At 43.6% G+C, this 25787-nt stretch overlaps 1 protein-coding gene and 1 long non-coding RNA gene across 2 annotated transcripts; both read left to right on the forward strand.

Annotated features, from left to right (window-relative positions):
- The first annotated feature begins 393 nt into the window (after positions 1-393).
- On the forward strand, positions 394-2460 carry LOC140682069 (uncharacterized). The gene is made up of 2 exons (XR_012053318.1): positions 394-531; positions 1247-2460. It is a non-coding gene; the product is annotated as an uncharacterized lncRNA (long non-coding RNA).
- Positions 2461-3816: 1356 nt separating this feature from the next.
- Positions 3817-10532, forward strand: LOC121468354 (uncharacterized). The gene is made up of 4 exons (XM_072923026.1): positions 3817-3892; positions 7635-7760; positions 7854-7888; positions 7983-10532. Exons 1-4 carry the CDS (start codon positions 3817-3819, stop codon positions 10530-10532), a joined length of 2787 nt encoding a protein of 928 aa, XP_072779127.1.
- Positions 10533-25787: the final 15255 nt, after the last annotated feature.

The raw sequence follows: 25787 nt of genomic DNA on the forward strand, positions 1-25787 counted from the left end.
AATATGTGACTTGTAGCATGAAAACTATGCCCTTGAGAAACAGATGTCTCCTAACAACCTTGAGAAACAGATATCTCCTTACAACCTTGAGCATACAGGTGTCTCGGTAAAGATGAAATATTGCTTAGTATGCAGAAAAATAATCAAGTATAAAGAAACAGTAACTGCAAGGCTTATCGCAAAGAGATATATGTGTTAATAGAAAGGTAACCAATCCTGAGCTTTGCTTTTGCAATATGTATGAACTAATTAGTGCTTGTATAAAGAAACTGTAATCGACTCCAATAAACTGAGACTTGTTGATCATAATAGCATGAAGCTTGTTTCCCGTGACACGCTCACCAACATCTGGCGCCCGAACAGATGGGACCCCCCCGCCTGGATCTGTGAGACGTTGCGTTGAGTTCGGGTCCCGCAGCTAGACGGACGGCGATTAAGCTCCACTACCTGGAGCCGCGCCCTGAGTGACCGCAACGGCGGGCTCAGCCGATACGTGCTGCCGAAGCCTAGAGGGTCTGCAACAGCGCTGACGTGAGTAATGAATAAGGCAAGCAGCATATAACCCTTTCACCTCCTTTTTCAGACGGAGGCAATTTAAAGGGCTTGATTTAGATAGGTATCTCCAGGCTTCCGTACAGCTTCTCTTTCATATTCTCTCAAAGAGAGCTGAAATGTTAAAGAAGCCGATTTGGAACAGTTGGTTCTGTGGGCAAGAAACAAAGGCAAGCTGCAAATGCCTTCGCTGATTTTTAGTAAAGTCGAATCGCAAGAGCTGGAGCAGCTGCTTTGGGACGCAGTGATAGAGGGCAGAAAAGACAAGAAAATAGTGCTGGAGCTTAGAAACAAGATACAAAGGCAAGAAAAAGTTACAGAAAGCCCTTCCTCGTCCCTTGTGGAACGGGTTGGCAGAACTAAGGCAACGGACTGTGGCGGAGAGCAGCAGGGTGCGGCGGTGAGCACCGGCCAGCCGCCCGGGCGGACCGCAGAAGCGGCAGCGCGAAGTGGCAGCGCGGAGTGGCAGGCAGAGCAGGGCAGGCAGAGCGGGGCCAGGCAGAGCGGGACCGGCCAGCACCGAGCCTGAGGCAGCCCCGGGGCGGAGCAGACTTCGGCCGAGAGACAGAAGGCTCCTTGTTGCTGAGCAACAGCGCGAGGAGGGAGATGGGCGTTCCCGGGGGCTCGGCCGCGCTGGAGTCGGAGCAGGCGGGGCGCAACCGCATCAGGGGCGTCTCCTCTCCCATCCCCACAGTGACGCAGCAAGGACGGGAGCGAGACGGCGCCGCCCCCTCATCTCCCCATAGCACCCAGCAATGGCGGCGGAGACGCTGCACAGCCTGGTTGCCACGGCAGCAACAACGCCGAGAGCAGCAGCGCCACCGATGGCGAGATGGCAACACTACAGCAAAAATTTCAACAGCATTTTTCCAATTCCTTGCAAAAGTCAGAAGACGCAATGAAAAAGTATAGCAGTACCGATTGTTTCCCAAGATACCAAGAGAGATAGACATTATGCAAATCAATGTTATTTCAAATACGATATAGATGAAAATCACTGTATAAAAATAGAAATGTTAATAATGATTTAATTGCCAAAAATGTCTCTGAAAACAAAGATTTGAGAAAAGTCAGTCAGATGGAATGTTGGTATTAAGTTCACAATTTCTGTTTTTGAGTTTTTATAAATAATAATATAAGTAATTATAATTTTTGAGTTTTATAGATAATAAGATAAATTATAATTGTCAAGTTTTTGTAGGTAATGATAAGTAATGATTGTTACTAATGTTATATGAATGCTTTGAAAAGATTGTCTTAAACTGTTTTAAACATTTCTTGTTGATAGGCTAATCATATAATGTAAGTTGTCTGATTTTTGTGATAAGAATTATTATTAAAATGTTAAGGTATTAAGGTGTTGTTTTAATATTTACAGTCAGTTTTCATATGTTTTATTGTCTTTTTAGGTGATTGATTACAAGATGTATATTTTCAGGATCCTATGTTTTTAATTTTTTAACTACTCATGTGATTTGTCTAATCTTCTATGCAGCTGCAATTCATCTTCTTTTTAAAATTTATTGTCCAAGTTTTAGTTCAAGATTTCAAACTTCAAATTTTTAGATCTCTAAAGAAAAAGTTTGTTGTTTTTAGAGAATTTTTGTCCTGAATGAAATTTTGGACAGGTTCAATTTTTTGAGGGTTTAATAAATTTTTAATAATAAGGTTTTCTACTTATAACAGTTATTTCTAAGACTTTCATTTTATAATGTGTTAATACATATCCTCCAATTAGAGTTTGAGCTCTGGCCAAGCTCTGGCTCTACGTGGATGGTGTGATTGACCCAGGTGTTTTCTGCATGAAAAAGTATTCAAGTCCTTTTGGCTTGACAATTTGACCATATAGGACAGCTGAGCCTCAAAGAGAGTTTTGGAGAGACATGATCCGGACATGTTTTATCCAAATCTCTGTTGTTTTAAGGTTTGTCAGCTGCTGCAGACTCTGGGATGACAATTTGATAGTGTAGCACTTAGTAACTGTGATTTTATATGTAAAATTAATTGTGTATTATCTAATTGATTTTTATTTGTTGTTAGTTTCTTTACTATATGCATTGTTTTGTTTTTAATGTTTTTTCATGTTTATAACAAAGATGTTGATTATCTCCATTTCTTCATGCAAGTTTTAGGGAACAGAATTGAGAGAGGACCCTCCAGTCCCTGTGGGGGGTGTTAGGTTTGTTTGTGTTTTAACAGGTGCAGAATCTAGATGGATTTCAGTGAAGAATGTGGAACTTATCAATTGCAAGAGGGCACTGATCTCTCCACAAGTGAATCAGAAGATGCACAGCAAAAGTGGATTGTGCAAAAATTTGAGTTTCACCCACAGAAGATCATGGGCTTTGAGTTTTTTTTTTTTATTTTATAAGTGTGTTTTTAATGATGTTATAGAATTTTTTGCTAAGTTTTAGTAAGTTTTAATAATGCCTGTGATTTTTCCATTCATTTTGCCATTGTCTTTCAATGGCAAAAGAAAAAGAGGGAGTCTCGTTAGGTCCCATGGCAAAGTTCAAAACATAGACCCGAGCTCAAATGAATTCAAATAGCACAAAGACATGAGTGCGAAAAATTTAAAGGAATGTGCTGTATGAATTTGAAAAATAGTTCCGAATCTATTCATAAGAAAATTCAGCGTTTGCAACAACATGTTCAGGTATTACAGAGGGATAATACATTTTTTAAATTATCATTTAAATCATGGGAAATTACGAGTTAGCTTAAACACCTTTTGCAGCTTATAATAATAAGATTGTTAGTTATAGTAATTTTAATGCTTGTATTGCCGTGTGTATTTCAGTGCTTGCAAAGAACTTTAATGTCAATTATAGAACAAAAATGGAACACATCCTTGCTTGCTTATACAGAAAACAGGGGAAATGTCGAGAGTTTAGCTGAAGAATGGCTGCGCAGCAAGGGACACAAAAGAGTTAAGTTGATGAAAGTGTGAAAATATGTAACTTGTAGCATGAAAACTATGCCCTTGAGAAACAGATGTCTCCTAACAACCTTGAGAAACAGATATCTCCTTACAACCTTGAGCATACAGGTGTCTCGGTAAAGATGAAATATTGCTTAGTATGCAGAAAAATAATCAAGTATAAAGAAACAGTAACTGCAAGGCTTATCGCAAAGAGATATATGTGTTAATAGAAAGGTAACCAATCCTGAGCTTTGCTTTTGCAATATGTATGAACTAATTAGTGCTTGTATAAAGAAACTGTAATCGACTCCAATAAACTGAGACTTGTTGATCATGATAGCATGAAGCTTGTTTCCCGCGACACGCTCACCAACATTGAATTTTCACTCTATTTCAGATATGAGCATGATGGAAATGGTATGGAATAAGGAGTGGAGATTGTATTGGGTCTGACTGAGCTGGAGTTAATTTTCTCATAGCACCCTCACAGTGCTGTGCTTTGCATTGGTAGCTAGAAAGGTGTTCTAACCCACCAGTGTTTTGACTACTGCTGAGCAGTGCTGTCTCTTTAACATTCCCCTCCCCCATCAAGGGTCTGGGAGTGGGCAAGATCCTGGAAAAGGAACACATATCTCTCTCTTTGTGCAGCTATGAGCCCAGCTTCCACCGATATGGTTGCCAAACAATTTTCCTTATTAGAGATTTTTTTCAATTTCTTAACTCAAAGATCTGATTTTCTCTGCAACTAACTGAAGATTGTGCCAGATTTCCTCAGCCCACATCTCTCTGTTTAGGGCTAGACAAGCTTTATAAGCTTTTAGCAGCTCTATCAGTGGAGGGAAGTCCAGATCAATTTTTACCCTGGTGCTGGAAAAGATACCAAGTTTAACATTTTTTATATAACTTTAGTCAGGGGTTTTGTTTACCTTTTTCTGGGGGAAAGGAATTTCAAGTTTCTTTTCAGGGTACTGTTTAATTACTCAGGGCATGATGAGCTTAACATCTCAACACACTGGGAGTAGCACAGAAGAGACACAAAAGATAACAACCATTAACGACCAGCAACTCTGAACATCATCCCTGGCATGGTCTGAGACACTGGTCTGGAAAAGACTGATAAGACAACCAAGGAATGAGGACCAAATTAGCATTGGAGGTGAAGAAATCTGTAACCAATAGGAAACTAAATACTAAGAACTGTGCAACTTGGGACCAATGAACATTGAATGAATTAATTTCTATGGGTTTTGACTGTATAAAGTATGTGAAAAATCTAGTAAAATTCATATGTGATGGAAAGATTTTCTCTGCACAACCTGGCCAATGTGTGGATTAAATTATTTCTGTTGCACATCCTGGTCAGAACAACATTGTGACCAGAATAAAGTAATGCCTTGATTCTCTAACACTAAAAATGTTGTTGGAGAGTTTTTGTTTTTCCCGCAGTTTTGATCACACTGGTTTCTATGACCTTTCTTCCAGAAAATATTGTTTTTGACCAAAATTCAGTTTCTCCTTTATTCTGCCACTAGCAGTTTTCTCTGTATAAAACACCTCCTCGTCACCTCAAGATTACCCTGCTTGCTGTGCCAATAAAATGCAAGGCCCCAAAACCCACTCGATGAGACACTTAAAAGACTTTACTTTTTTATTTACCCTGAGTTAAACACAGCAGAAATACCAACAAGATGTTCTCAAGTGGTCAAAATAACAAACACTTTACTAAGAACTTCAGAAAATCAGAGAACTTTGACAGAAGTTTAAAGCAACATCCCATTAACATAAAACATTTCACAAAGCATTAACTTAGCCCATTCAACTTAGCAAACTCCAAGTCCATCCAATTTTGAGTTACTCAAAACTGTGAGAAGTGGGAATTAGAACAAGAAGAAGAAAGGGAAAGATAGAAAATATATAGAAAATAACAAATTTAGCTACCACTCCTGCTTCCAGCAGTGTCTCAGCTGATAGAAATTTGAAGAGGAGGTAGGGTCAAGACATGTGCTTGCTTCATGTCCTTGCTTAACTATCTGTATTGGGTCTGGCTGAGCTGGAGTTCATTATCTCATAGCACCCTCACAGTGCTGTGCTTTGCATTGGTAGCTAGAAAGGTGTTAACACACCAGTGTTTTGGCTACTGCTGAGCAGCATTAGCACAGCATCAGAGCTCTCTCTGACATTCCTCTCCCCTTCCCCTCCCCCCCCCCCCCATCAAGGTTCTGGGAGTGGGCAAGATCCTGGCAGGGGACACAACCAGGCCAGCTGACTCAAATTAACCAAAGGGGTGTTCCATACGATATGATGTCAGCTCAGATATAAAAGCAAAGCAAGGGAAGAAGAATGGGGGCATTTGTTTTACAATGTTTTCCTTCCTGGAGCAACTGCTATGCATGGTGAAGCCGTGCTTCCTGGGAAGTATCTGAACATCACTCGCCAAATGGTATGAAAGAAACTTATCCAACAGCAATTTGATGCAAATAGACACTTCTTTATTGAGGGTGCAGGGGGCATGGGGGAATTGCTTCCTCCAAAATGTGTCCTGCTTAACAAACAAAACCCATCCCTTTTATATACTTTTTCTGCTAAATCATCATTACATAATTTCTTTTACATACTATGCACACTATGCCTGCTCTTAAATTTAACCTTTATTTTGATTGCTTTCAATAGTTATATAACTTCATCAATATTCGTATCCTAAGAACAATAACTGGCTATTTTTACTGAGGTCTACTGATTGGAATCCTTGATATTAAAATCAAGATGGGAAGGGTAGTGGGTATACAAGCAGCATAACAGCTGAGCATGATGTTTTCCATAGTTTCTTGACCAAAACATAAAAGCCCAGTGTCCTGGTTCAGGGTAAATTTGGGGAAAGAACCCCCAAAAGGGTTCCTTTAGGAAAGCAGATTCAATTGGCCCCTCCCCCCAACCAGTTTGGGAAAGATACCTCTTTGGAGAAAAGTGGAAAAAACCTGTTTATTAAACAGGCAAACTTAAAACAATATTAAACAATAAAACTTCTTGCCACTCGGAGAGAGACAAACTCAGAAAAATCCCCCCGGGCTGCAGCTCGGCTCACTCAGTCTGTGATCAGTCCCTCCGGTGCTGGAAATGCCACGGCCCAGGCCTGGCCCGCTGGGCCACAGATGCAAGCTGCTGCTGCTCTTCTGGTGTTCAGTCCAGAGCAGGTCCAAAGAAAGGGGAAAAACCACAGTCCAGGGAACTTCTTTGCCTCAGCTAGCTAAAACTAACTAGAAAAAAGCAAAGGAGACGTCTGTCTTGCTGTCTGTCCATCCGCAGACGACACAGTCCAGGAGCAGGAACATGGAGGAGGGAGTGCAGTTCTTGAAAACAAACTCTGCGCTTCTTCCCCCCGCCCTTTCACTCTTGGAACAAGTCTTAAAGGTGTAGAACTTATTATTCAACATAAACAGGGCAGACGATTGGGGATAAAGGCATCATACAGTCAGCCCAGGACACCCAGTAACTTCTTGGTGAGATTTCTATGCTTACACATTCCAGACACAGCACTGCTGATATTTCTACACCTTATACTTAACAATTTTCTACTTTTAATCATAGCTAACCCTGTTGTATTATTTAATTGATTATTTGATCAAAATATTCATAACAAACTATTGTAAATGCAGATGAACCCAGCGGAAAGAAATGATGATGTCTGACTCTGATAGTAAAAGGGTTTTAAAATCATGGGGATTTAGGGTTAACAGGAAAATAAGCTTAGTAGGCCCTGGAAAAATAAATACCTTAAGCACATGAAGAACTAGTACTTGCTAGAACTGCACTATGTAGCTAGTACATGATAAATGATATAACTGTTAGATGTGACGATTGTTTAGTAATTGAATATAATTACTGTTTAATCAGAAAGAATACTCATGAGAAACGGTGGTCATGGACCTAAGAAAGATCACGAAAAACTCATGTCAGTGTATACAATAGAACAATATAAGTTTAATAATTAAAGTGTAAGTTATATAATGATAGAATATAAAATACGTTCAGCTCGAAATCCATGTTGGAGTCAGATTTGGGTTTGTACCCCGACTCCCAGAGCTCTTAATAAAAGCACCTGCATATAATCATATCCCGTGATTATGTGTGTTTCTGAACGCTAACATTTTGCCGAACACAGATTGGGACCCTGCGAGCGCTGCTGAGGACCCCACGACCCGATCACGCTCCAGCCGGCACCGAGGGATTCTCAGGGAGCCCATCGGCGCCGTGACCCTCCGCCACTCACAACGTCCCCTGGAGAGAGGTAAGGTGCTTTTAATTTGGTGTGGAACCTGCCGATAAGACACGGCGAAAGCTACGCTCGGTTGGGTTAAAGAATTCCTGTGGTATTGCCTAGGCACCCGTCCGTTAGACATCGTGAAAGCGTTGCGGGTTCGGAATTCTGTGGTGTCTTGTAGCTGTAATATGGAGAAGCTTAAAGGTCTCTTGGGCAGCAATGCCCCCATACCACGTTCTTCTCCTTTAGGGGTGCTTATTAGCACATTGGAAACAAGGTAATTTTGGGCAAGACTTACATAGGGGTAAGTTAATTGATTACTGTAATACATGGTGGCCAGAATATGTCTTGCAAGGTGGTGAAAAATGGCCACCGAATGGAACATTGCAACATAACACTATTTTGCAATTGATGTTGTTTTGTATATGCGAAGGAAAATGGGATGAGGTTCCGTATATTGATTTGTTTTTCTACTTGCAAGATAAGCCAGAATGGCAGGTTGAATGTGGATTGATGGTAGTTAAGGCATCTACAAGTGATAAGTGTGAGGTTTGTGTGAAGGAGAAACGTTGTTTAGAACATTTTGCATTGAAAGAAAGTCTGAGTTGGAGGAGTGATACAGATGTTGATTTACAGGTAGCCCCCACAAGACCAAGAGAACCTAACCCTATCCTGCCTGCCCCTACCCCTACTTCATCACCTGCTTCAGCCGATCCTATTTTGCCTAGTCCTATTTCACCCACTCAAACCCTCTCTCCCTATCCTCCTCTTCCACCATCACCAGACCCCTCTTCCCCTGGAGATGATCTAAATTTAACTGTGGTACATAGAAGGGGGGAGGATGGAAGTAAAGGAGATAGCGATAGTGGAGATGAAAGTGAATCTGCAATACCGGTATCTCATAGGACTCGGAATCGGTCAAAGCCCGCCCCGGTCTTGGCCAGAAAAGATCTGGGTAGACAGAAGCGGACTGTGATTGCCCCCTTACGACAGGGAATAGGAGCGGAGGGGATGGTGTTTGTAAAGGTACCTTTTTCCTCTGCGGATTTAGTAATTTGGAAACAATCAGCTGGAACTTTTTGGGAAAATGCTGATAAAGTGGCAAGAGTGGTAAAAATGATTATGAAAACTCAGAATCCAGATTGGGATGATATACAAGTAATATTAGACACCCTAATGGATTCTACAGAGAAAGAGATGGTACTTAAAGCAGCCAAAGAAAGGGCAAGGGAGGATATCAGAAACAGGCTTGTAATGGGAACCCTAGATGATAATTTTCCAACCGAGGATACAGGGTGGTATCCTAATGCACCTGGGCATATGCAGAAGCTGAAGAAATATCAGGAGTGGGTCCAGATGGGCGTTCAAAATGCTGTACCTAAGACTATAAACTGGTCTAAATTGTATGAGATAAGGCAGGAGAAGAAAGAATCCCCTACTGTGTTTTTGGAAAGGCTTAAGGAGGCAGCAAGAAAATACACAGATCTCCAAACAGATACACCACAAGCAAAGATTCAGCTCGCTCTCATTTTCCAGGGGCAGTCACAGGATGACATTAGGAGAAAACTGCAAAAACAAGAAGGGGAAGAATTAAGAAATCTGGACAAATTGCTTGAAGTAGCTTGGAAAGTATATAATAATAGGGAAAAGGAAATAAGTAAAAGGCAACAGCAAAACCTCTTGGCAGTAATACAAGGGAAAGGAAACCCAGGCATCAGAGGGAGGGGCAGGGGGGGCTGTGGACAGGGGAGGGGAGGTGGACTTGGCAGAGGACATGGGGGAACTGCTGTGCCAAAATTAGGATTTAACCAGTGCGCTTTTTGCCTGCAAGAAGGTCACTGGATGAACGAGTGTCCAAACCGGTTTTACCAAGGCAAGCAGCCAAGCCAAGATCAAGATATTGCAAAATTAATGGTGGTGGGACAATACAGCAGCTGTCTAGAAAATAGCAAGGAACCTTTTGTGACAATAAAGCTAGGTGATAGAGCAGTAAAATTCCTGGTGGATACAGGGGCCACGTATCCTTTACTGAATGATTTGCAGGGACAAATTGGGGACAAACAAACAACAATAGTCGGGGCAACAGGGAAGGAGGAAAATCAGCCATTCCTACAACCCTTAGAACTGTGTTTTGGAAATAAGGTCCTGACGCATGAATTCCTGTATGTGCCTGAGTGTCCAATTCCCCTTTTAGGTAGAGATTTATTGGCAAAACTTGATGCGGTGATAACCTTTGAGAATGGGGAACTTTTAATGAAAATACCTGAATCAAAGACAGGACAAATTTTAATGATTAAAGAAAAACCAGCTCCCTCTATTCCTAGGGAAGTAGAAGATGCAGTAATTCCTTCAGTATGGGAAACAGATATACCTGGGAAATCTAAATTAGCACAGCCAATACATGTTGAATTAAAGGAAGGGGCAAAAGCAGTACAGGTTAAACAGTATCCTATAAAACCAGAAGCACAGCAGGGAATGGTAAAAATTATTGATAAATTCTTGAAATACCAAATTTTAGAAGAATGTGAATCAGAATATAATACACCTATATTTCCAGTGAGGAAACCCAATGGTGAGTATAGGCTAGTGCAGGATTTGAGAGCAATAAATGAAATAACTAAGGACATTTATCCAGTGGTTGCCAATCCCTACACATTGTTTACATCAGTGAAAGAGACATATAAATGGTTTACAGTAATTGATCTAAAAGATGCCTTTTTCTGCATACCCCTTCACAAAGAAAGTAAGAACCTGTTTGCCTTTGAGTGGGAAAATCCAGGAAATGGAAGAAAGACCTAGCTCACCTGGACACGGCTCCCACAAGGATTCAAGAACAGTCCCACCCTGTTCGGAAACCAACTGGCGAAGGAGCTGGAGACCTGGACGACAAGAGGGCAAGTACTGAGAGAACAATACCTGCTGCTACAGTATGTAAACGATATACTGATAGCCACAGAGGAGAAAGCAACCTGCATAAAGGTAACAATCGAGATTTTAAATTCATTGGGAATGGCAGGATATAAGTTATCTAAAGAAAAAACACAAATTGCCCAACAGACTGTGATTTACCTGGGATGTGAAATTTCACAAGGGCAGCAAAAACTGGGTACTAACCATATTCAAGCTATTTGTGCCATTCCAGAGCCCCAGAATCTACATGAGCTGCGAGTCTTCCTTGGGATGACAGGGTGGTGCCGCCTGTGGATCATGGACTATGGACTAATTGCAAAACCCCTGTATGAGGCCCAGAAGACGCAGCCATTTACCTGGGGCAAACCGCAGAAGGAGGCTCTCCTCAAACTAAAGGAGGCCTTGACAACTGCTCCTGCATTGGAGTTACCTGATTTGTCCAAAGATTTTCAGCTGTCTGTACATGAAAGGATGCGTCTGGCATTGGGTATCTTAACCCAACGTTTGGGAAGTTGGAAAAGGCCGGTGGGCTACTTTTCCAAACAACTTGACAACATCAGTGCTGGATGGCCTTCATGTCTGCCGGCAGTCGCAGCCACTGTGATCCTGATACAAGAAGCCAGGAAGCTCACCATGGGAAGGCACATAGATGTCTGTGTACCACATATGGTAACTACTGTGTTGAAACAGAAAGGGGGCCATTGGCTCTCCCTGAGTCGAATGATGAAATTCCAGGTAATCTTAACGGAGCAAGATGATGTAACATTAAAAACAACTAACCTTTTGAACCCAGCCTTGTTCCTAGGTACAAGATCTGAAGAAAGCCCATTGGAACACAATTGGGTGGAAGTACTAGAACACACCTGTGCAGCTAGAGCAGATCTGAAAGATGTCCCCCTAGAACAGCCAGACTGGGAGTTGTTCACAGATGGAAGCAGTTTCATGGAGAACGGAATCAGACACGCTGGATATGCGGTAATGTCCAAGATTAAAAAAAACCAAATGTTTTCCTATTTACCATCTGAGTAGGAGTTGCCTTGGGGCAGTTTTCCTTATCTGCTGTTAATAGCCCCATCAATGCCTTGCCACATGACTCAGAGATAACACTGTCCAGGAGCAGGTGATTAAGGACACACCTCGTGACTCATAATGACCCATTGTGAGATGCTCTGCCCAGGGGGGAGGAGCTAGGCATTCCAACCTGGATAAAACTGGGGATTTCTAGACAGAGGGGCAGCCTTTTCACAGGTTCTCTGAGAAGACACAGCAACTACATCTGCCATCCCAAGAGGACTGCAGCTACTCCAATTTGGACTGCTACCAGCACGCTGGCCAAGTTGTATTCTGACTTTGTCAGTAGTCTTTCCCTTTGTATTATTGCATGTATTTTTTGTCCTTTTCCCCTTTTCCCAATAAATTGTATTTCTGACTTGGAGCCTCTCACTGGTTTTGCTTTCAAACCAGAACATATTTTTGGCGCCCATCGTGGGGCAAGAAAGTACTGAGAGAAGTCAGAATTACAATCTTGCATTGTAGAGGGTACCTATTCACTATGATGCTTAACATGCTTTTTTGGGTCTCATACCTAGCTCTCTATATTTTCCCGAATGTGGGGAATTATGTGGCAATTGTAATGCTCATGTGTAGACCAGGGTAAGGTATGAGAATTGCTTTATTGGTCTACTATGTCTATCGCATTATGACCTCTGAGGCAATGAACATGATTTGGAATATGTACTCAATTCTGTTTGCTTGTCCTAATCTAGGCTGCTACGTCTGGGGCCTCGGCAACCTCACCCAGCCCCTGGGGGGAGGGGTAAAGATTGATTTTTTCCAACCTTTCAGGCTTGACACAGCAGTTTTTGAAAATGTTAAGTTCCCTCTGGATGCCAAGGACAGCATAATGTTGTTGTTAGTTCTTCTTTGTCTTCTCTGCACAGTCTGCAACATGCTTAGAAATAAAACACTACATAGTGTGGTGCAGCAAAACATACATAGTGTGGTGCAGCAAAACATACATAGTGTGATGCAGCGTCTTCTTGAGGAAGAAGAAACAAGAAGCAAAGCAGCAGTGTCCGTGCCCATACAGAATACCACAACAGCATCCATGTCAACGCAGACTGCCACAGAGAAAGAAGGAACCAAAAGGAAAACAACAGTGTCCGTGTCTACGCAGACTGTCGTGGAGGAAGAAACAAAAAGCAAAGCAAAAGTGTCTATGTCTACACAGACCGGCACAGAGGAGAAAGGAACCGAAAGCGCCATCAGCATCTCCACACAAACCATCACCAAACCAGAGCAGCCTAAACCCATAGTAGTTGCCCCCGTTCAGAAGAAGAAATCAAGGAGCAAATCAGTCTGCCTAGTGACTGACGAGGACACTGCAGGGCCCTCGCACCCAGCAGAAGAGACAGAACCAGAGATCATTACTCGCTCTCTATCCCTGGGTGAGCTACGTGACCTGCGGAGAGAATTCACCCGCCAGACAAATGAGTCCATCCTCACCTGGCTTCTCCGCATCTGGGACGCTGCAGCCAATGACACCATTCTGGATGGAAGTGAGGCCAGGCAACTGGGATCACTATCCCGGGATGTGGTCATTGACCAGGGGATTGGGAGAACCCAAGAAACTCTCAGCCTCTGGCGGTGACTGCTCGCAAGTGTGAGGGACAGATACCTTTGTAAAGAAGACCTCCAGGTGCTCCAAGGAAAATGGAATACCATGGAACAAGGTATCCAATGCCTGAGGGAATTGGCTGTGTTGGAGATAATTTTCGCAGAAGACGAAAGATTTCCTAAGAGTCCAGACTGTGTCCAGTGCACATCACAAATGTGGTTGAGATTTGCACGGCTTGGACCAGAGATGTACTCTCGTTACCTGACAACACTGCAGTGGAGAGAAGGCGAGGATAGGGTGGGCGTCTTAGCCAATAAATTAAGAATTTACGAGGATACGGTCACCGCCCCATTTCGTACCCATGTCTCGTCCGTGGAAACAAGGTTGGCTGAGCAAGTCCGGGACTTGATTGAAGAGAGTCATAAGAAACTAAAAAAGGAACTTAAGGAAGAAGGCTACCATATTTCACCAGAACCCACAAGAATCTCTGCCATTAGGAGCCAGCGCTCCCAAGCCAAGGAGAGAGGATACATTCCACGATGAAACCTCTGGTTTTTTCTTCAGGAGCATGGAGAAGACATGAGGAAGTGGGATGGAAAACCCACCTCTTCCTTAGCAGCCCGAGTACGTGAACTAAAAAGAACACCTAACACAAAAAGAGTCAATGCTGCTCCAGTCTCTCAAACACAGAGTTCCAGACACTATAAGAATAATGATATAACTGATCCTCTTGAAGGAACCTCAAGAACCTATTTACCAGAAGAGAGCAACGTGTACCATGACCAGGAATAGAGGGGCCCTGCCTCTAGCCAGGTAGAGGACAGGGACAATCAGATCTATTGGACCGTGTGGATTTGATGGCCTGGCACATCTGAACCACAAAAATATACAGCTTTGGTTGACACCGGTGCCCAATGTACACTGATGCCATCAAGATATGTAGGAGAAGAATCCATTTCTATTTCTGGGGTAACAGGAGGATCCCAGCAGCTTACTGTATTAGAGGCTGAAGTGAGTTTAACTGGGAACGGGTGGCAGAAACACCCCATCGTGACTGGCCCAGAGGCCCCATGCATCCTTGGCATAGACTATCTGAGAAATGGATATTTCAAAGACCCAAAGGGACATCGCTGGGCTTTTGGGATAGCTGCTGTAGAGACAGAAGACATCCGGAAACTGAATACCTTGCCTGGTCTCTCAGATGACCCTTCTGCTGTGGGACTGCTGAGAGTTGAAGAACAGCAGGTACCAATTGCCATGACAACAGTGCACCGTCGGCAATATCGTACCAGCAGAGACTTTGTGATCCCCATCCATGAGATGATTCGTAAATTGGAGAGCCAAGGGGTGGTCAGCAAGGCCCATTCACCTTTCAACAGCCCTATATGGCCAGTGCGCAAGTCCAGTGGGGAATGGAGACTGACAGTGGACTACCACGGCCTGAATGAGGTCACACCACCACTGAGCGCTGCCGTGCCAGACATGTTGGAGCTTCAGTATGAGCTAGAGTCCAAGGCAGCAAAGTGGTATGCGACCATTGATATTGCAAATGCCTTCTTCTCCATTCCTTTGGCAGCGGAATGCAGACCTCAGTTTGCCTTCACCTGGAAGGGAGTGCAGTACACCTGGAACTGACTGCCTCAGGGGTGGAAACACAGTCCCACCATCTGCCATGGACTGATCCAGGCTGCACTGGAAAAGAACGAGGCTCCTGAACATCTACAGTATATCGATGACATCATTGTGTGGGGAAGCACAGCAGGGGAAGTCTTCGAAAAAGGAGAAAAAAATGATCCAGATTTTACTGAAAGCTGGTTTTGCCATTAAACGAAGCAAGGTTAAGGGACCAGCTCAAGAAATTCAGTTTCTAGGAGTCAAGTGGCAAGATGGACGTCGTCAGATCCCGACAAAAATAATCGACAAGATCACCGCTATGTCTCCACCTACCAACAAGAAGGAGACACAAGCTTTCCTAGGTGCCATAGGCTTTTGGAGGATGCACATTCCCGAGTACAGCCAGATTGTGAGCCCTCTCTACCTGGTCACCCGTAAAAGAATGATTTCCACTGGGGCCCTGAGCAGCAACAAGCCTTCACTCAGATCAAGCAGGAGATCGCTCATGCTGTAGCCCTTGGCCCAGTTAGGACAGGACCAGAGATCAAGAACGTACTCTATTCTGCAGCCGGGAACCATGGTTTGTCCTGGAGCCTTTGGCAGAAGGTGCCTGGGGAGACTTGGGGTCGACCACTGGGATTTTGGAGCTGGAGCTACAAAGGCTCTGAAGCAAGCTACACTCCCACAGAGAAGGAGATCTTGGCTGCGTATGAAGGAGTTCATACTGCCTCAGAAGTAATTGGCACTGAAACACAGCTGCTTCTGGCACCCCGACTACCAGTGCTGGGGTGGATGTTTAAAGGAAAGGTTCCTTCTACACATCATGCCACTGATGCCACATGGAGTAAATGGATTGCCCTCATCACTCAGTGCGCCCGTATTGGAAATCTGAATCGCCCTGGGATTCTGGAAATCATAACAAACTGGCCTGAGGGGGAGACTTTTGGATTGTCTTCTGAAGAAGAGGAGCAAGTGGCACGTGCTGAGGAGGCCCCACCATATAATGAGCTACCAGAAACTGAAAGACAATATGACCTTTTTACGGATGGTTCCTGCCGAATCATAGGCACTAGCTGGAAATGGAAAGCTGCAGTGTGGAACCCCACACGAAAAGTGGCACAAGCTACTGAGGGACAAGGTGGATCAAGTCAGCTTGCAGAGCTTAAAGCCGTCCAGCTGGCTTTGGATATTGCTGAGCGAGAGAAGTGGTCGAGGCTCTATCTCTACACCGACTCATGGATGGTAGCTAATGCTCTCTGGGGATGGCTAAGTCGCTGGAAAAAGGCTAACTGGCAGTGCAGAGGGAAACCCATCTGGGCCGCCGAGATCTGGCAGGACATTGCCTCCCGAGTAGCGAAGCTGACCGTGAAGATTCGACACGTGGATGCACACATACCCAAGAGTCGGGCTACTGAGGAGCATCACAACAACGAACAGGTAGACCGAGCTGCCAAAGTGAAAATATCACAAGTAGACCTAGATTGGCAGCATAAGGGAGAACTATTCCTAGCTCGTTGGGCCCATGACACTTCTGGTCATCAGGGGAGAGACGCAACATACCGATGGGCCCGTGACCGAGGGGTGGACCTTACTATGGACAACATCTCACAGGTCATGCACGACTGCGAGACCTGCGTTGCAATCAAACAGGCCAAACGGATGAAGCCTCTGTGGTACGGTGGGCGATGGTTGAAATACAGGTATGGGGAAGCCTGGCAAATTGACTATATCACGCTTCCCCAAACCCGCCAAGGCAAGCGCTATGTACTGACCATGTGGAAGCAACCACAGGATGGTTGGAAACCTACCCTGTGCCTCATGCCACTGCCCAGAACACCGTCTTAGGCCTAGAAAAACAGGTCTTGTGGAGACACGGCACCCCTGAGAGAATTGAGTCAGACAATGGAACACATTTCAAGAATGGCCTCATCAACACCTGGGCCAGAGAACATGGGATTGAGTGGATATATCATATCCCCTATCATGCTCCAGCTGCTGGGAAAGTTGAACGATGCAATGGACTGCTTAAGACCACCCTAAAGGCACTCGGTGGGGGAACTTTCAGGAATTGGGAACTGAACTTGGCAAAAGCTACCTGGATAGTCAACACCCGAGGGTCCATCAATCGAGCTGGTCCTGCCCAATCTGAACCCTTGCACACAGTGGATGGAGATAAAGTCCCTGTGGTACATATGAAAGGTATTTTAGGAAAGACTGTTTGGATTAATCCCACCCCAGGCAAAGACAAACCCATCAGTGGGATTGTTTTTGCTCAGGGACCCGGTTATACTTGGTGGGTAATGCAGAAGGATGGGCAAACCCGTTGTGTACCACAGGGAAACTTAGTCTTAAGTGAAAACTATGTGTAAGGTTTCATCATGATGAAGATGGAAATAGGAAAAGGGGTGGATAATGTCCAAGATTAAAAAAAACCAAACGTTTTCCTATTTACCATCTGAGTAGGAGTTGCCTTGAGGCATTTTTCCTTATCTGCTGTTAATAGCCCCATCAATGCCTTGCCACATGACTCAGAGATAACACTGTCCAGGAGCAGGTGATTAAGGACACACCTCGTGACTCATAATGACCCATTGTGAGATGCTCTGCCTAGGGGGGAGGAGCAAGGCATTCCAACCTGGATGAAACTGGGGATTTCTAGACAGAGGGGCAGCCTTTTCACAGGTTCTCTGAGAAGACACAGCAACTACATCTGCCATCCCAAGAGGACTGCAGCTACTCCAATTTGGACTGCTACCAGCACGCTGGCCAGGTTGTATTCTGACTTTGTCAGTAGTCTTTCCCTTTGTATTATTGCATGTATTTTTGTCCTTTTCCCCTTTTCCCAATAAATTGTATTTCTGACTTGGAGCCTCTCACTGGTTTTGCTTTCAAACCAGAACAGGTAACAACAATCAGTACAGTGGTAGAGGCAAAAGCATTGTCACCAAATACATCCGCCCAGAAGGCAGAACTGGTTGCTTTAACCAGAGCACTAGAATTAAGTGAAGGGAAAAAGGTGAACATATGGACTGATTCAAAATATGCATTTGGAGTAGTGCATGTGCATGGGGCCCTATGGAAAGAACGGGGCCTGTTTTCATCTCAAGGGATGCACATTAAACATCAAGATGCAGTTCTGGAGCTGATAGAAGCAGTACAAAAACCTGAACAAGTGGCAATTATGCACTGTAAAGCACATCAATCAGGAAACTCCAAAATTTGTGAGGGAAATTTAAAGGCAGATTGGACAGCTCGGCAGGCTGCTCGAAAGGTGCAAACAACAATGGCATTGGTCCCTTTAAAACTTAATGTATCTCAATTCAATTTACCTCCACAGCCAAAATATTCAGCAGAAGATGAGAAATTGGGACATTTACTGAATGCACAGAAGAATCCAGAAGGGTGGTATGTAATTTTACACGGACAGATTGTGGTACCCCCCTTGGTAATGAGAGAGGTTCTACAAATTAAACATAACAAATGTCATTGGGGTGCAGAGGCATTGGTAAAATTTCTAAAACGTTATTTGGTCTCAGTACGAATGTTAACAATGGCAAAATCAATAATGTCAAAGTGTGAGATTTGCTTGAAAAATAACCCAGTGGCTAGATGACAGGCACAACTAGGAAGGGTTCGGGTAGAGATAGAACCAGGAGATTATTGGCAGGTAGATTTCGTAGAATTACCAAGAACTTGAGGATACAAATATTTGTTAGTAGGGGTTGATACATTTTCTGGATGGCCAGAAGCCCTTCCCTGTCGCACGAACCAAGCAAAAGAAACAGTTAAGTGGTTACTACAAGAAATCATTCCCAGATTCGGGGTGCCTCTAGGGATACCATCAGACAGGGGACCCCATTTCATAATCACGGTGGTAAAAGAAGTAAGTAGGTTGCTGGGAATAACTTGGTACCTCCACACACCATGGAGACCCCAGTCAAGTGGACAGGTGGAGATGATGAATCAGAAACTAAAAAGGCAGATCAGTAAAATATGTCAAGAAGCCAAACTGCAGTGGCCAAAGGCTTTACCAATAGCATTACTGAGAATCCGGATAAGGCCTAGGAGTGGGATGTCAGTCAATCCTTATGAGATATTGTATGGGAAACCATATGAATCTCCTGGACCCAATCAAAATGTACACGTCACGGGAAAACAGGAAGTGTATAACTATGTTCTGTCTCTTGGGAAAACTTTAGCACGACTTCGGAGCACCCTCGTGTGGAATAGGCCGCTGACTCTTGAGAATCCAGTTCATGACATACATCCAGGAGACGAGGTTTACATTAAGAATTGGAATGAAGAACCACTGAAAGAAAAGTGGACTGGACCCCATCAGGTACTACTGACCACCTTTACAGCAGTCAAGGTTGCTGGAGTGGACTCCTGGATACACTACACTCGAGTGAAGAAAGTCCATCCCGGACTGTGGACTGTGTAAACTGTGGGACCAACAAAGCTGCAGATAAGATGTGTTTAATTGTTTCAGGAATGTTATCAGTAATTGTACCAATGCTCATTTCATGGTCCTTGGGATGTGGAATGCAAAAAGATCAATCAACCACTCTTCATTCTGGAATGAAGAGGGAGGTGCAGGCAGAAACACAGGTGATAAAGGTTTCCAATGCAATTCGGGCTGAGAATGTAATGATTGGATTAGTTAAAGATTTTGCTAAAATGCAGAACACTAGCAGAATAACTGCCTGTCTGCCAATACCTAAGGCAGCGGGAGACCCAATAAATTGGGGAATCATAATGACAAAACTGCCTGAAATACAAAAGAACAAAACAATTACATGGAAACAGGTACCAGAATCAAGACAGGTAATCAAGGTAACCTGGAAAGTAATAGGACAATGGTTGCATCCTTTGAGTCAACTAGACTGTCTTCAAAATAATGGCACAAGAGGATATCCAATAGAATGGGCAGGGGGCATCCCAAATCAATGGCAATGCTACTTACCACATTATAAAAAGGTTACAGAAAATGTTACAGAAACCACTCTGGTGTGGAAGTGCGAGGCAAAAGATCACAAAGGTCAAATAGAGCCTTGGGGCAGTGGATGGTCTCTGAGTATACTTCAAAAATTCCAGTAAATGGCTACCATTCCTTGGTGCATTACATGGGAAGGTTCAGAAAATGAAACAGATCCAGCAGTAGCGAACACTGACATTAGTAGTAGAACAAAGGCAGACAAAGTAATTTGGTGGGCATGTAATAAACCTTATAATTGCACTTCTGATGACATAGAAATAAAACAAATTCTACCACTGGCAGTAGCCTTACAAATTGGTTGTGCCTGCAGAGGTATTAAACACAAACAGGGTAAAGTGAATTATAAAATACTTATAGGATGTACCAAGAGTACACTCCAAGGTCCAGGACAATTTGTATGGGCAACAAGTGATGGTACCTGGACAACCCATCTACCTGTAGATGGGAAAGTAAAAGAAATTACTTTAGGCCTCCCTACTTTGTGTCCAATTTGGAAAAAGTCCCCATTTAAGGGAAAACACGAACTTCTGCAGATAAGAGCAAGATGAGAAGTTCCAGATAATGAAAATAAAGATGAAACCTGGCAAGAACCCTCTAGTGGAGTGAAATTTGGGTGGGCCTTAGAGTCTTCGCTTGGTCCCATAGCAAACTATCAGAATAAAGAAATATTGTACAAACTTACAGGTCAGGTAGATAGACTGGCTAGGGTCACTAGGGACCGATTTAAAGAACTAAATGTACAATTACAAGCCACCACAAAAATGACCTTACAAAATTGATTGGCCTTAGATTTGTTACTTCTGAAAGAGCATGGAGTGTGTGGATTTTTAAAGGGACAGATTGATCATTGCTGCATCCACATCCCAAATGTAACTGCAGATGTAGAATATGACATCAATCAGTTAGAACAAATAGAGCATGAAGTACAAGAAGAGTAGAAAGATTTGACTATGAGCTGGTTAGACAAAGTCTTCAAAGGGTTAGGGTGGAATGTGAGTTCATGGATTAAGTCTATCATTGAGAGTGTAATAATCCTATTAATTGTGTTTTTAGTAATTTGGTTAGTCTACGGTGTCCTAAAAGGAGAAATACGGAAGAGGACATCCTGGAACTGGAAAATAATCAAGGCACTGACATGGGATCCACACCCATCATCCTCTGATCCTCCAGTCCATGACAACGTTCACGTCAATCCTGGATTTGAAGAACATCATGTATAAACTTAGAGACTGAAGACTGTATCAAGTGAAAGTATTTGCACTTATGATGAAGTGAAAATACTTTCAAAGGGGGGAAAATGATAGTAAAAGGGTTTTAAAATCATGGGGATTTAGGGTTAACAGGAAAATAAGCTTAGTAGGCCCTGGAAAAATAAATACCTTAAGCACATGAAGAACTACAACTTGCTAGAACTGCACTATGTAGCTAGTACATGATAAATGATATAACTGTTAGATGTGACGATTGTTTAGTAATTGAATATAATTACTGTTTAATCAGAAAGAATACTCATGAGAAACGGTGGTCATGGACCTAAGAAAGATCACGAAAAACTCATGTCAGTGTATACAATAGAACAATATAAGTTTAATAATTAAAGTGTAAGTTATATAATGATAGAATATAAAATACGTTCAGCTCGAAATCCATGTTGGAGTCAGATTTGGGTTTGTACCCCGACTCCCAGAGCTCTTAATAAAAGCACCTGCATATAATCATATCCTGTGATTATGTGTGTTTCTGAACGCTAACAACTCTAGTTCAGAAGGCTGAATGATTTCTTTATTATATCTATACTATAATACATTAATATACTATTTAAAGGAGATACTAAAACTACAAACCTACTTTTTCTAACTACCATATCTAACTATCTCACAACTCGTGACCCTCTGTCGAGAGTTCAGCCACAGCTGGATCGGATTTGCCATCAGGCTCAAACAATCCTCACCAGAATCCAGTCAAGCAATCATCCCAGGTGAACAATTCTCCAAGCTCATTCCACATAGGAAAACAAGGAGCAGAAATAGAAACTGTTTTCTCTTTTTTTCCTTTGTGGTCCTCTATGAAAAAGCCTGAAAGAAAGAAGAATGTGCCTGCAACAACAAACCTCTCAGCTGTTTTCCATCTTGTTTTCTCTCCCCTGTCCTTCTGGGGAGTGATAGAGCAGCTTGTTGAGCATCTGGCTTCCAGCTGAGTTCAGCCCATTATAGTCCTTGTTGGTGCCCAATGTGTGTGGCAAGAAAAAAGCACACACACACACACACACACACACACACACACACACATATATATATATATATATTAGTAAATAGTGGTTATCAAGTAGCAAGCTCCTGTGCAGAACATGGAGTTTGTCAGTTGCACTGCTTATCTCTATTTTGTTGCGTTTGGAAACATGTTAATAGCTCTTTGCTTTGTCCTTACACTGATGGCCTTCTTATGCTGGGGTAACTATCTTCTGTAGACGATGATGGAATACACCTCCCTCTTTTTGCTTGAGATTGATGTGAATCATTTTATATTGCAGGCTCCCATGGCCATTGTTCATCCCTATGTAAGCTGTTAAATACTGTTAATAATATTATGTCCTAGGGTGACGTTATGGTGCTTGTATCCAATCATGTGTTCTGTTTATGCTTGATGTTATGTTCTATGCTTTCAGGACTGGCTCCGAAAAGTAAAGGTTTGTTTTGTCTTGTTATCAGCTGGCTCACCCCCCCCCCCCCCCCCCCCCAGTCTGTGCCTAGGAGAAAGGACAGGGTTCGCTTGCTTGTTTGCTTTCTTGCTTCGCTTTGCTCTCACTCCTGCTTTTTTAGTTCTGCCCTTGCTTTTTTCTTATTAGTTAGTTTAGCTAGGCAGTCCAATTTTTTTCCCTGGACTGTTTTTCTTTCCCTTTCCTGAATACCACTCGAACCTGCTCCGGACTGGGACCTGGGAAACATCGAGAAACGCCAATAGCCTGCCTTTTGTGACCTGCAGCAGCAGTCCCCAGCGCCGGAGACCGAGAACTGGGCAACCACTCCCAGGAGATACTTTCTGAATTGGTCATCTCTTCAGTGCGGTGAAAGAGTTTTTGTCATCTGGTGTTGTTCATTTTTTTTGTGCTGGTGAGTGCTTCACTTGTTAAATAAACAGATTCTTTTCCACTTCTCTCTGAGGAAATTCTTCCCAAACCAGGTGGGGGGAGGGGCCGTGGAGGTTTGCTATCTGGGGGGCTCCTCCTTGAGGTTTTCTCCTAAATTTGCCCTAAACCAGGACAAATTTGCCCTAAACCAGGAAAATACTGGTGGTACACTGGAGTTTGTGGAATCTGGTGTTATCCTGGCGTGAGACAAAACTGACTTTAGATGAGGAGATACTGAAATGTTCCCTGAGGCATCCTGTTCCCTGGTTGCGGGGTGTGTGGAGGGATTTGGGCAGGTTTTTAGGGTGGTTATCCCCTCCCATTTCCTGAGACTTTACACCCGAATAGGTAATCAACCCTGGCAAACTGACGGGTCACATGATAGAAGGATGCCTTGCCTGCCCCAGTGAAAACCAGCAGCTTCTCACCCTATACTGGGGCCTGGCCTGTGTCTACTGAGCCTCTGTTCAGTACTTTCAGAGGACTGTAATTGAGGTTGGAACCCAAACTGCATTTGGGGACAACTAGAGCTGAGACAGGGACTCAAACCACAGCAACTACAGTAATTGCCCCAGTAGTGAAAATGAAAAAAATGGACAAGGCAAGTTACAGGCCCATACCATCAATTAGTAAAGGAAGAATAAGAAGAAGCAAGAGAAGTAAAAGTAGGAGAGGAGGCGTTCAATCAAGAAGCATGTCCTTCAATAAAGAAATTAAAAGGAGTGAGGCAAATCAAACAGTAAACCAAAGTTACTCGGTCCCTGACCTCATCAGAACTTCAAGACTTGCAAAAAGATTACAGCCTCCAGCCAGGTGAGTGTTTTTCTGCCTGGCTGCTTCGATGCTGGGATAACAGGCCTAGGAATCCTGGACAGAAGACAGAGATTTTGGAGAATTGCCTGGGAAGGTGACTCATGCTCAAGAAGCAGCACCATACAATGAGTTAACAGAAGATGAAAGAGGCTATGCACTCTTTACTGATGGATCCTGCCTTGTGGTAGAGAAAAAGCTGCTGTGTGGAGTCCCACGCAAGAAGTCGTTGAGGCCACTGAAGGAGAAAGCGAGTCAACTCAATTTGCAGAAGTGAAAGCAATTCAACCTGCCCTAGGGATTGCTGAAGAAGAAAAGTAGCCTGTACTCTATACTCATTCTCCTGGATGATGGCTAATGCCCTATGGGGGTGGTTGCTGCAAAGGAAGAAGACAAACTGGCAACACAGGAGTAAACCCATCTGGGCTGATAGACTGTGGCAGGACATCACTGCATGGGCTCTGAAGGTAATTTTTTCCCCCATGTTGCTTATATGCTGTCCTGGTTTGAAGGACAGGTGTCTGGCAATGAAGGTGTGAACCTCCCTTGGAATGAAAAATGTGACCCCCCTTCCCTCCAAATTATTATAACTTCAAAATTACGGGGCTTTTAGGCAAAGATATGGGAAAAGGAATAACAGTTCTCTACTAGTATATAATATATGTATAACAAGGCAAACAAACAATGACAGCAGTAACAACAAACAAAACCAGAAACCCAATAGCAGCCTTCTCTCAGCTGTCAAGCACTTTCCCCTTTTGTGTAGTTATGGTCACAGTCGGTAGGGGTGCTGTTGGCTCCCAGCCAGACAGGGCAGGTGCAATGATTCCCCTGCAGCTGCAGGGGGTGCTGTGGCACAAGCTCAGCCACTCCTCTCCACACGGTTAATGATGGGCAAGCCGGTGAGAGAGATAGAAAAGGGGCTTCCCTTACAAATCCACAGGGGCACTGATCCCGGATGGCAGAATAGACTGTAGCAGGAACCTCGGAGCAGTGGACAGAACAGCAGAGCCAAGCAGACCCCAGGATGGCAAAGAAAATGTAGCAGAAACTCTGCAGACATAGCAGGAACTGCGAGGGGTCAGGCAGACATGGGGTATTGGGTTAAAGTGTAGTGAAAAACCTGAAGCAGCAGCAGAAAACAGTGGGGCTGGGCAGCAGCAGCCGGAATCCTGCAAACAGCCAGGAGAGGCTCCCTCAGAGGGGCTCAGGGCTCAGAGTCCTGGGTTTTCCCCTGGGGCACCTGAGTAGATGGTGAGGGTCCTTTTCCAATGAGGTCAGGTGTTAATAAGGTCCCAGCTCAACAGCTGCTCATAAATCCCAGCTAAGAAAGTAGCCATCTGCACCTTTCCCCCTCTTCCTCCTCCCAGCCACATCTTTTTTTCTCTCAAGTACAGGTCATTATCATCTCTTAGACAACAGATGGGACAAAATTCCATGAGAGAAAGGAGAAAAAAAGGAAGACTCCTAACCTACAACATGCAAGGTGTAACACAGGCCTTACTTGACATAAGCACATTAACATAAGTATGAATTGACAAAAAATTATGTGTGACTGCTGCATCTGACTTTAACCACTTTTGTATGCAAGGGCTTAGCACTGGTGGGCTAAGGTAATAAGAAGTTAGCTGCTGCACTTAACTTTAACTGCTTCTGCAAGCAGGAAAGTAGCCCTAGTGGGTGTCCTGGGGTGACTTTATGATGCTGAATTGTATCCCCATTTGTCTGTTTAGCCCAGAAATAAGTTTTGCACCTTTAAGACTGGTTCGGAGAGTGAAGAGGGGGAGAGAAGAAGCACACAGTTTGTTATCAGAAATTGCACTTGCTCCCCTGCATCCTTTTCCTGGACTGTGTTGTCTGCAGAATGGACAGATGGCAGGAGAAAGCTCTCCTTTGCTTTTAGTTAGTTTTTAGATAGCTGAAGCAGATAAGTTCCCTGGACTGTATTTTTTTCTTTTTCTTGGAACTGTTTGAAACTGC

This window comes from Taeniopygia guttata, chromosome W (assembly GCF_048771995.1).
Source record: "Taeniopygia guttata chromosome W, bTaeGut7.mat, whole genome shotgun sequence".
Classification (NCBI taxonomy): domain Eukaryota; kingdom Metazoa; phylum Chordata; class Aves; order Passeriformes; family Estrildidae; genus Taeniopygia; species Taeniopygia guttata.

Coding starts and splice junctions, on each gene's coding strand:
- LOC121468354 (XM_072923026.1), top strand. CDS start 3,817: ATGAAGCTTGTTTCCCGCGACACGCTCACCAACATTGAATTTTCACTC. Junction 7,761..7,853: donor ACAACGTCCCCTGGAGAGAG/GTAAGGTGCTTT, acceptor GGTATTGCCTAG/GCACCCGTCCGTTAGACATC. Junction 7,889..7,982: donor ACATCGTGAAAGCGTTGCGG/GTTCGGAATTCT, acceptor CTTCTCCTTTAG/GGGTGCTTATTAGCACATTG.